We start from the raw sequence: 11,044 nt of genomic DNA, 5'->3' as shown, positions 1-11,044 counted from the left end.
GATTTCTCTGACTGTAAAGCCCAATATTTAAGTATCGCAAAATGATTATTTTCCTATATATTTGGCAGAAGTGGGTTTCAGTTTATAGTTAATGCATGATTTATTCTTTCGATAATTTAAATCTAAGCCACTTGTCATATTCATAACTTCAACTAGTAAACATAGAAAAACTTATGCATAACTTATATCATGATTTAACATGTAGGCACGGATTGTTAGGACGGAATCGATACCACTAAATAATTTTAAAAGGCCAGGTTGAAATCTACAAAATCAGCTGAATGTCAATGGGCCATATTTTTGACCGCGTGAGGGCGCTCTCAATCACTTCTGGGGTTATATTCATTCATACCCAAAACAGTTATTAAAGATTGGAACACATTACCACCACAGACATCTAATCCATCACAGACAATCAGACTTTTAAAGTAGCCGTTATAATCCACCTCTAAAGCAAATTGAAACTACGGCGCAACAAAAGTGACAGAACGCCTATTGATTTGTGCAGCGCGTACACCCCCGGAAGTGATAAAAATACTTTTTATAGCGCCCTCGCGCGGTCAAAACCAAGGCGCATTACAAATGACATGCATAGTTCTTCCTACAAAGGAGTTACTACTTAAAGGAACACGTTGCCTTGGACCAGTCGAGTTGGTATTTGAAAAGCGTTTGTAACCGTTTGTTATAAAATACATATGGTTGGAAAGATGTTTTAAAAGTAGAGTACAATGATCCACACAAATGTGCCTCGAAAACGCATGGTTTTCCTTCGGCCATTTTTGGGAGTCAAATTTTTTACTCCCATAAATGGCCGACTGTGTTAGTTCGCAAAGCAAAAGGAAAACACGCAATTTCGAGGCAAATTTGTGTGGATCATTGTATTCTACTTTTAAAACATCTTTCCAACTATATGCATTTTATAACAAACGGGTTCAAACGCTCTCTTTAGACCATCTCATCCGATCCAAGGCAACGTGTTCCTTTAAAGGCACTGGACACCTTTGGTAATTGTCACAGACCAGTATTCTCACTTGGTGTATCCATAAAATAACAAACCTGTGAAAATTTGGGCTCAAATGGTCATCGAAGTTGCAAGAGAATAATGAAAGAAACCACCCATGCCAAATTTAAGGCTTCATGCCTGGTCTTTTAGTATTTAAGTGGGAAATTACCTCTCTCTCTCAAATACTACGTTACTTCACATTGAGCCATTTCTCACAATGTTTTGTACTATCAACAGCTCTCCATTGCTCGTAACCAAGTAAGTTTTTATGCTAACAGTTACTTTGAGTCATTACCAATAGTGTTCAGTGCCTTGGGTTTTTTAAATAAATAGCTAAAATGTGTTGGAAAAGATTGTAAATTCACAGTACAAAACGGAATGTTCTCTATGACGGGATTCAGCAAGGAGCCCATTAGAGTCAAGGTGATTATGTATTAATAAGTACTCATCATTTCAAAAACAAAGTACCAATTCGATTTTTAAATATCAAGTTATAAACCACAAGGGAAACTGACTGGGTTAATTTAAAATCTAGTCATCAAAGAAAGATTGACTAGAGCGGGATTTGAACCAACGAACTCCGGTTAACGTGCCAGCACATCTACCAACTGAGCTATTTAACCTTTGTTGGCGGTGTCTCTATTGACTTGGAGAAAAAGGCAGTCATGGAAGCAAGTCTACGTCCAATAATGGTAACGATTTACAAAACAGCTAGACAATATTTGTACCTCCATGTTATAAAAAAATACTGATTATCATAATTTCAATCACATGATTTCACAAAGTATTTTAAATTTCTGATCAGTATAATTTCAGCAGTTATTCCAGATAGGATACTCTTTGAGACAGTTGAACAAATCTTGGAGGGTATGGAAAGATAATTGGTATGCAAAACATGATTGGTAGACACAGACAGGGATGTAGCTACCGGGTGATGTGACACCCTTCAACCCTCCCACCCATATTGATTTCAACCCCACTTTAAAAATGAGGAACTACATCACGTAGGACAATGACATTCAGTAATTTTGCAGACCAAAAGTCAGTATTTTTTCTTTAAAGGAACGTTACAGAACTGGTAAGAAACAAAAATCGAGAAGATGACAGATTTTCATAAAACTTACACGATCTAATGAAGATGATAGTAGAAAACTACCCTTGAAATATTTCCGTCTGAAATTTCAAATTTGATCAAAAATAAATAATCTAATGTCGCATTTGGAGTTTATCGCTCAGTGAGCGTTTTATTCATTTTTATTTTGGCATCGAGGCAATGCAAAATTTGTAATAAGTTTTTCACTATTCTCTCGTGACCCAGACGGCCGATCGAGGTTTGTCAGTTTATGTATGTGGTGGATTAAATAAAGTGCTTACACTGCCAGCAACTGTTTTGTTGACAAAAACCAATTCTGTAATGTTCCTTCAAATGTTTTTTTTTTTGTGTCAAATTTGAATCGAATCTAGTAAGCTGGGCCTGATAGCCTAACTAGGAAAAGTGGATAATATTTGTGGTCACTGAGATTCGGCCGAACAAATTCTCCCCCCTCCCCCCAAAAGTATAAATAATTAAAAGAAGAAAAAACACAGTTTGCAAATACTGCAGTACACACTGCAACAGGATATTTCTTTGCTACATCCCTGGACAAAGAGTTAAGTTGACAAAGGGGCAAGGAATTGCTGGCTGGTTGACTTTGGTTGGTTAATGGAGTTGAATGAAGTTATCTGTACTCAGTCAAATCCTTTGGTAGATGATGTCAGGCACTCCGCTGATTGACATGTATTGAACAGTACTCCAGCTATTATTGAGCATGTGGACTGGGTGTATTGACTGAGTTATCTCATCTGAGCCCAATTTCATAGAGCTGCTTAAATCAAAGGATTATGCTCAGCAATTTTCTGCTAAGCGAAAATACGCAGGATACCTGACACATTTTGTACATGTAAAATGGTATTTGAGCTGGTAACCTTATTCTGGTAAGCATAATTCTGTTGTGCTTAGCAACTCTTTTATGCAGCTCTATGAAACTTGGCCCTTGGTGGAATTTCACAAAGTGTTAGGATGAGTTCACTCGTCCTTACTTTGGACTAGCCTTACATTTTTAATATCTCCTAGAACTAGTCCTAAGTTAGGACTAGTCCTAAGTTAGGACTAGTCCTAAGTTAGGACTAGTCCTAAGTTAGGACTAGTCCTAACTCTTGGTGAAATGAGGCCAAGGAGACTAGTTCAAGTTGTCTCTGTTATCACAGATGGCCGATTTCAATGCAGTCCCTAAGATGAGCAATACACAGTGGAAGTCTGCTGGTCAGATGGTTGACTAAGGTTGGCTTCAGGTCACCCTTCAGGTCAATCTAAACAAACACAAAAACAAAGAATTTCATATGTGGGACTTGAGGCATTGCATGGTGAGGTATCAATGTATATTTAGTTTGCGGTAACACCATGTGTGTATCTACAATGTACTTGCTGGGTAGATTATGTTAAACTTGTCTTGTTATATACATGTATTCAGCTGCCACTGAGTGGATTTTTTCCGGAACTCGGAAGACTAAAGAAATGTCCTGCTTATTAACTACTACCTGGACGGAAGGTAGAAAATCGGCTGGGACTACTCCTTCAGCTTGGTTGATTAAGGAGATTCTTGTTTTTAACATCACTACCGAGGAGTGAGTTCTTAATTGAAAGAACTTCAGTTACCATTTCTATAATTTGATGCAACTATTACAGCAGTTAAACAAATAATTGAAGAAAAAAAATCATAAAACAAATGAAGTGATCAAACAAAGGACTTTGCTTCTAATAATGTGTCTTTCCTGACCTACCTGTGATAAATAGGATACCCTGCAATGTTCTCCATCAGCAGTAGATACTGGCTCCATGGAAATACCACAACACAATATCTACATAGAAGAAAATACAGACATTAGATCTGCTCAACAATACATTACATCAACTAAAAAATCAACCATTTATCTTCTTAAAGAAACATAATAGATACATAGAAGATACCCTGAAAATCTACCTTAAAAAAAAACATGTGGCAGAGAGTGTCCCCCCCCCCAAAAAAAAAAATAAATAAAATAAAGGTTCCCTCACTTCATCACATCCTTTTCCTCTTGTACAGACGTAACCCCCTAAAAAGGCAACAAAAATTACTGAGATTTCATAAATACAATGAATACACAATAAGAGGGGGTTTCACCACGCCTCATATCCAGCATCAAATGCTTCCTCTATACAACTAAGAACATAAAGACAATGGAAAACGTTTACCCATGTGCAACCTGTAAATGAACTACACCGACAATGGTTGATACGTACCTGTCCTCTAACTGCAGATTGACCTGAAGGACACATAGGATGCTGTACTGATGAAACCACGATGAACCATTTACCATGCTGAAGAAACAAGAACACAAAGATGATCAATGTCATTATACAACTTTGCAAATAGATGACCTAGAAACTGGTCAAACTAACATACAAACAGCAGTCCACAAAATATGGTACAAACTTGTTTATAGTATCACGTTTGTAGGGTGTATACAGAACATGAGTGATAGGATTTTATATTTTGTATGAAGGAATACAAATAAAATCTGCTTTGCAGTACCACAAGACATGGTTATAACAACTCCAAACTTTATTAGAGACCTTTATCATAGTGCGACCATTTTGATTTTCTCCCATTCAACTAAATTTCAATTAAACCGAGGCTGGAAGCAGAAATAGTCATAGTCTGGTTCCTTTTTGTATAATAAATATTAGCATCCATTATACTGTTACTGGATACAGGGAACATGGTCGCAGCCTGCTAAAGGTCTGTTATATTATATCTTCCTGGTCATGAAACCAAGGAACCCTAACAAGAATCTTGCACTGTGACCCGTAGGACTGAAGATACCTGTGAAGAGAAGATGATGAAGAAATCTCTGTTTTGGATGTGGGAGGAAAACATTAAAGACACTGGACACTATTGGTAATTGTCAAAGACTATTGTCTTCACAGTTGGTGTATCTCAACATATGCATAAAATAACAAACCTGTGAAAATTTGAGCTCAATCGGTCATCGAAGTTGCGAGATAAAAATGAAAGAAAAAACTGCCCTTGTAACATGAAGTTGTGTGCTTTCAGATGCTTGATTTTGAGACTTCAAATTCTAAATCTGAGGTCTCGAAATCAAATTTGTGGAAAACTGCTTCTTTCTCGAAAACTACATTACTTCAGAGGGAGCCGTTTCTCACAATGTTTTATACTATCAACCTCTCCCCATTACTTGTTACCAAGAAAGGTTTTATGCTAACAATTATTTTTAGTAATTACCAATAGTGTCCACTGCCTTAAACTGAGGAAAATCCTCATAATAATGTTAAGACTGAAAACCCAGTCCACATGCAAGATCCGTTCCCAAGAGGGATTCGAACTGGGTCCATTGAGATGAAAGCCAGTGAGAACAAGTTTCTAAGGTTGATTAGTATGCTAAGCTGATCTTTAAGCAAGTTTACCTGTTGGGTGTGTTTGATGACGCAGCAGAAGTCTCTCTGTTTATGCAGCGAACAATGATCCATATCACATGTAATGTGTACAACCTTCAGTGTGCTGTTAATCCTGTGTAGTAACTTGACATTCTAGAAATGAAGGAAAACCAATATTACAAAAGATTTTCAATCGTTAATAGTCAGGCATTGACAGTTGTTCTAACAGGATCAAGATACGGCAGATGGTAAATTGATAAGAACAATAAAAGGGCAGTTTATAGAGTGCCTTATGTGAAAAGCACAAAACAAAAGGTACAATTTAAATTAAACAACAAACCTGTAGCAGCAGAGCATAAACAAAATTGTAGCAATAAAAACCAGGAAGAAAAACAGCAACAAATATTACCAACTAAAAGGAAACTAATATCATTAACTATAAAAACTCCAAGTAAAATACACTGAAAATAGTGCTTATACAATCTAATCAAGTTCTAAACATATAATCAAGTTATAAACCAACAATTATTTTATTTTATTACACCACAATAGACACATAGTATTAGTTTGGGCTCCAAGCCTTAGCTTGGGCTCTGTCCACCTGGTTGATCCCCATAAGGAAAGCATACGTTTTCCAAAAGGGCCACGGAGGTTGGAAACCACAATGGAGGGGCAGGGCATGTCTGACAGGTACACTGTACAGAATACTCTCTGTTTCTTAAAACACAAGTTCCATAGAAGCAACAACTTCAAAGTAAAGTTTGTGTTCTTAAAAAGAAAACTCCACCACAAGGTAAAACCAGGCAAATGAAGTACTAGCCACTCCCTGGGTTTCATTCTCTATAGGAAACCAGAAAGGTGAACTTACTTTGATAGCTTTATGTAGACAGCTGTAATCAGACGTAGTTGAGAGAAGATTGAAGACGGAACTAGCAGGTGCTTTAATTAGACTAAGACCTAAAAAACTGCAATCAAGAGAAGATTTAAAGCAACTAGTTAAGGTTTAATCAAACTGGCCTTTCGTCAACAGACTGGCTTAGTGGTGTAATGGTTAAGATATAGGGGTCATGGGTTTGAATCCCAACCGAGTAGAATGCCTCTGGACATCACTTTATACAGTGTAGGGTCAAACCAAATTGTTGTCATCAAAATATTGTTTTTATGTCTACATTGACTGGCAAGAAAATTCCCACCTTGAAATCTCTCGGAGCATCAGCGACTTCCCACATGATTCCCCCAAAATGGTTGCCTGTAAAGTGTCGCGCGTGGCATGGCCCGAGACGTAATTTCCATAGTCATCCTGATGAAATGCAGATCTTACCTGTTATATGGGCAACATCTATTGTTTTTTTGCCATAAAAGAATGTTGTTCTCTTTCCCTTGATACCTGAAAATGATGAAGAAGTAAAACAGTAAAAATCAGAATGAACTTCCATTTTGTTTCCATATCTATCACAAGTAAAAGGCATCAAAGTTACTGGTTGTTTCTCAAGTTCACTCTATTTGAAATAAACCAGTAATCCAATGCCAACAAGAATCTTTAAATTCTCTTTCTGAAATGTTCAACGCATGTTCTTTATTGCATGTTACTCACAGAACTGTACTTTGAAAAACTTACCTCCAGCCATTAAAGTCGTTAGGCTGCTTGCTTTTGTTAAGATTTATTCTACCAGTCAAAGTCATCTGAAAAATTGAAAGAAACAATTTCCTACAATTAGTAAATCTGTCCAATTTAGATTTGGATTGATTTGGAAAAGCATGATGCTGTCTAGTGAGGGAATTGTGGCATGCACTCACTTGCAGTTTGTTTCTTCACGCACAGCTAGCAAAGATATCAGTCACTAAGTGGATGGGTAACTCTAAAGCAGAGAATCCTGATCCGGGCCCAGTTTGATATTGACATTAAGCACAGAAAAATCTTGCTCAGCAGAAATAGGTTATCTTGCTTAGCAAAGAAATTACAACATTATGAAATTGGGCCCTGATTGGGCCTGATGGGGCCTAATATCATAAACCTGTTCAGCACAAAAAAATTGCTTAGCACATGGTGTCGGGCCCTGATGAGATTCAACGGTTTTGTATGAACATATGCAAGCAACTCCATCAGCTTCAACATACATGTAGAATGTACCTATCATGCAGAGGGGAAACAACACATGCCATGAGGTGGAGAGGCACCAAGACTAGGGATAAGGTATAGAGGCTGCTGGTATGTTCAATGGATTGATCCCTTGCATGTAGCATGGCAGGCTCAAACAGTGCCCTCACCGAGGTTAAAGGATGAGAGTCAAAGCGTTGCACATGTGCGCCAATGCAATATTCCATTGTTTGACATCAGCGATGCCGGCAATGACTTCAACTCTTTAAACTTCATCATGCATCATACCATAATAAACACTGTCAAACAACTGAGAAACCAAATTATACTCACTCCAAAACATTAATTACAAATCGTCGCAGATTTTACCCATTAAACATATGTTGTACTATTCGTAGAGAGAATGGGGTGGGCATTTTTTCCGACTAAATGGACATTTGTAGTTGTTACCTGAAGAAAAAAATTGCTTCCTTCAGAATCCTTTTATGTCTTCAAAAAAGTCATGTAAATTAATGTTTTAAGGATTATAAGGATGTGGCAGTTTACAAAAGTCATACCAGAAGAAAAGCCACAGATAATGAAAACAATGTGTACTTGCTCTAAGATTTTCCATCACCAGAACTACATTTATTCATTTTGTTACACATCACAATCCATATTACATTTGAAGATGCATTATGTCAGTGTCTTATTAGGAATGGTACGTGTAATGCACATAAAGAAACCCAGTATAACCAGAACGGGTTTGCCTGGTGTTTCTTGCATGCAGTGGCTGCTGAGTAACGGTCACAGTTCCCTGTAAACCCTTACAAGGTGTCTGGAAATAAATAATGATTTGGGGCTGATGAACAAGGAAAATTTATTAGAGTGGGACTCGAAACAAATGACATCCGGATTAACGTGCCGGCACTCTACCAACTGAGTCTTACATTACATTGTATGTTGGCGGTATAATGATAAGAGATTTAAGACGGCAGTAGATAAAGCGCTGTACATTAACTAGTTATTATTATATTATTGTTATTATTACAACCGAAAAGAGGATGGGAAGGACTGGAGGGAGGGGGTAAAACAACGACGGGAGTAAGGAAGTAACATTCTCCCTTATTTATTTGGGGGGAGGGGAGGGAGTAATAACCAAGCAACATGCTTCACCACTAACAAGGGTTTCAGTTTTAAGATTAGTCAGGCATGGATTGGATTCCTGGCAGTCATAAATGGAGTGGTGGTAGTTACCTCTCGGATCACAAACTCCATGGCCTGATCAGCCACTAGGTGATACAGAGTGTCCAATGTGACTGTATCCATGGGGGGACAAGACGGCGAGAACAAAGTATATCAACAAAAGTGACTAAAATAGTAAACTAGCCAGTTTGGGAGTCAGCTTCCATTTCGTTACATTGTTCATTTAAACTATGCAAACATAATTTGTAAAAGAGAAAAGTGCCATATCTTCACATGTGTTTTGACTCCCAAAATGGTACACCGAGTGCAGTAGCTTCAAGTGATATCAGTGCAAGGGGTCAAAATGAGTGAATGACGATACTTGGCTGTGTGTAGGAGTTTGAGAGGCCAATGCTCTTTTAGTCCGAGGAGTCATTAAGTTTGATGTAAACATAGAATGAGTGAGGGGTTTAAAGTCTCCATACTTTCAAACCTTCAGAAGGAACCATAACGGATGCCGCTTGTTTTGCAGGAACACATTCTTTAAAAAAAGTGCCTTTGCATTAGCTTTTTGCACATGAGGTTGAGAAAATTTGAAGCCCAAGTTACCAAAGACCACAGGTCAGAATGAGCCAATTTGAAGAATGGCGGACACAATACTACAGCACTATTAGGGTTAATCTGTCCAAATTAAACAGAGCACTCCTATAGTGTCCACTATATATCAAAACGGCTAATGAGGTGATATCAATGATTAAAGCTAGAAGCATTGCAAACTCACCAAGAGGGGTTTCAATAATCGGGGGCAACTCAGGGGTCCTCCTCTCCCCACTTCCTCGTCGACTGCTTCGTCCAGATCGTCTAGGCGAGGCATCTTTGCTCCTGGCTGCACTAGGAGAGTCTACCCTTCCTTGAGTCGATCGGTCTGGAACCTCGGTGGATGATGGGTCATCATGGCTGCGGTAGCTGGCCTGGAGAACCTTGTTGGCACGAGCGATGACAGGGATAGAAGTTGGGTCTAGCTCCTCAGGGGAAGGTGGGTGTAATGCAATGACTGGGATGATGAGAGTGTGAGGATGCGGTAGCCTGACGAGGAAAGGAAGAAGATGACTTTCAGGAGAAGTAACACAAAATGATAGCAGGTGAGAAGAGAGCAAACCAAAAAGTGCAATCTGATGTCAAAAAAGTGCAAAATTGTGTCTAATTTGGTCTTTATAAAAAATGTGGCTTTATTCAAATATTACACCAACAGTATGTGACCCAAATGAATCCCTACAACAAACAATACCTTCCATATGAAGATGTAGTGCCTTGACTCTGCTTCGGGCTGTCTGGATGAAACGACTCGTCCCTTCTTGGTGGTGTCGAGTGATATGATGGTGAAGCTCGATCATAAGATGCCAGATATCTCTGAGGCTGGGGTGGGGATGGGTGTGTAGGAGGTTGTACGGGAGGGGGAGTGTAGCACGGTGTATGTGGGAGTGATCTACTTCCTCTCCATGTAGGGAGGTCTGGGGAGGAGGTAGTCAAGGGGTGGGAGCTCATGGCAGCTGAAGCTGCACGAAGGCACTGGATTTCTCTTTCAATAGCATCCTGTCAAAAGAAAGGAAACCTGGTTTAGGTGCATCTACTTTTGAAGGCCAGTTAACAATACCAAGCCTTCAATGGGAGACTTGAGCGGCAGCAGACACAACAATCCCTACTTTCCGTTCACAGCTGCAGCGTACATGCACATGCTTATTGTGCGCACTACTGGTGAGAACTGTTAAAAAGGACTACAAAAAGTCTACCATTACCCAAAGGCCATGGCTGATGTTGTCACTTGTCTTTGCCATGTTGCTCCTTCAAAACTTTCCCATAGGCTTTAACACTTGCAACTGAAAGTGCCCTTTGAAAAATTTTAAAAAAAAGTGTGTGATTTTTACACAAGTAGGAAAACTGGAGGGCCCATGGAAATCCCTCCTGGCAAAGAGAAGTAATGCACAACTCTTCTCAAATATTGCCTTAACTTGGAATCAAGCCAGGGCCACATTGGTGAGAGGTGAGCACTTAACATATGCACCAGCCACCCAAGTAATAATTGTCAACACACAAAATGCTATATTTTGTATATTAAAACAGTTTTACACCATTAACTAAATGTTTCCACTGACCACCAACTGACCACTCGGTCTAAATTGATTGATCTCCGGGGGTGGATTTCACAAAACTTCCTAACTAAGGACTACTTTTAACCCCCAGAACTAGAAACACTTGGCTCAAAAGTAGGTACACCAACAATGTATAAGGTTCAACCCAGAAACCA

At 38.8% G+C, this 11,044-nt stretch overlaps 1 protein-coding gene across 1 annotated transcript in view; it reads right to left on the bottom strand.

Moving 5' to 3' along the window:
• Positions 1-3,023: 3,023 nt before the first annotated feature.
• LOC117306956 (microtubule-associated protein futsch-like) overlaps positions 3,024-11,044 on the bottom strand; it is an 80,476-nt gene continuing 72,455 nt past the window's right edge. Inside the window, exons 25-34 of the mRNA XM_033791559.1 lie at positions 10,028-10,332; positions 9,521-9,825; positions 8,812-8,873; positions 7,096-7,160; positions 6,799-6,864; positions 6,346-6,442; positions 5,508-5,630; positions 4,323-4,400; positions 3,824-3,901; positions 3,024-3,352 (exon numbers count right to left, since the gene is read on the bottom strand). Of these exons, the coding sequence (XP_033647450.1) occupies positions 3,245-3,352; positions 3,824-3,901; positions 4,323-4,400; positions 5,508-5,630; positions 6,346-6,442; positions 6,799-6,864; positions 7,096-7,160; positions 8,812-8,873; positions 9,521-9,825; positions 10,028-10,332 (1,287 nt within the window). The 3' untranslated portion in view covers positions 3,024-3,244. The remainder of the gene's footprint in view (positions 3,353-3,823; positions 3,902-4,322; positions 4,401-5,507; positions 5,631-6,345; positions 6,443-6,798; positions 6,865-7,095; positions 7,161-8,811; positions 8,874-9,520; positions 9,826-10,027; positions 10,333-11,044) is intronic.

The sequence above is a fragment of the Asterias rubens genome, chromosome 1 (genome assembly GCF_902459465.1).
Source record: "Asterias rubens chromosome 1, eAstRub1.3, whole genome shotgun sequence".
Classification (NCBI taxonomy): domain Eukaryota; kingdom Metazoa; phylum Echinodermata; class Asteroidea; order Forcipulatida; family Asteriidae; genus Asterias; species Asterias rubens.
The sequence above is the reverse complement of the archived record's forward strand: the minus strand, read 5'-3'. Positions and strand labels throughout refer to the sequence as shown.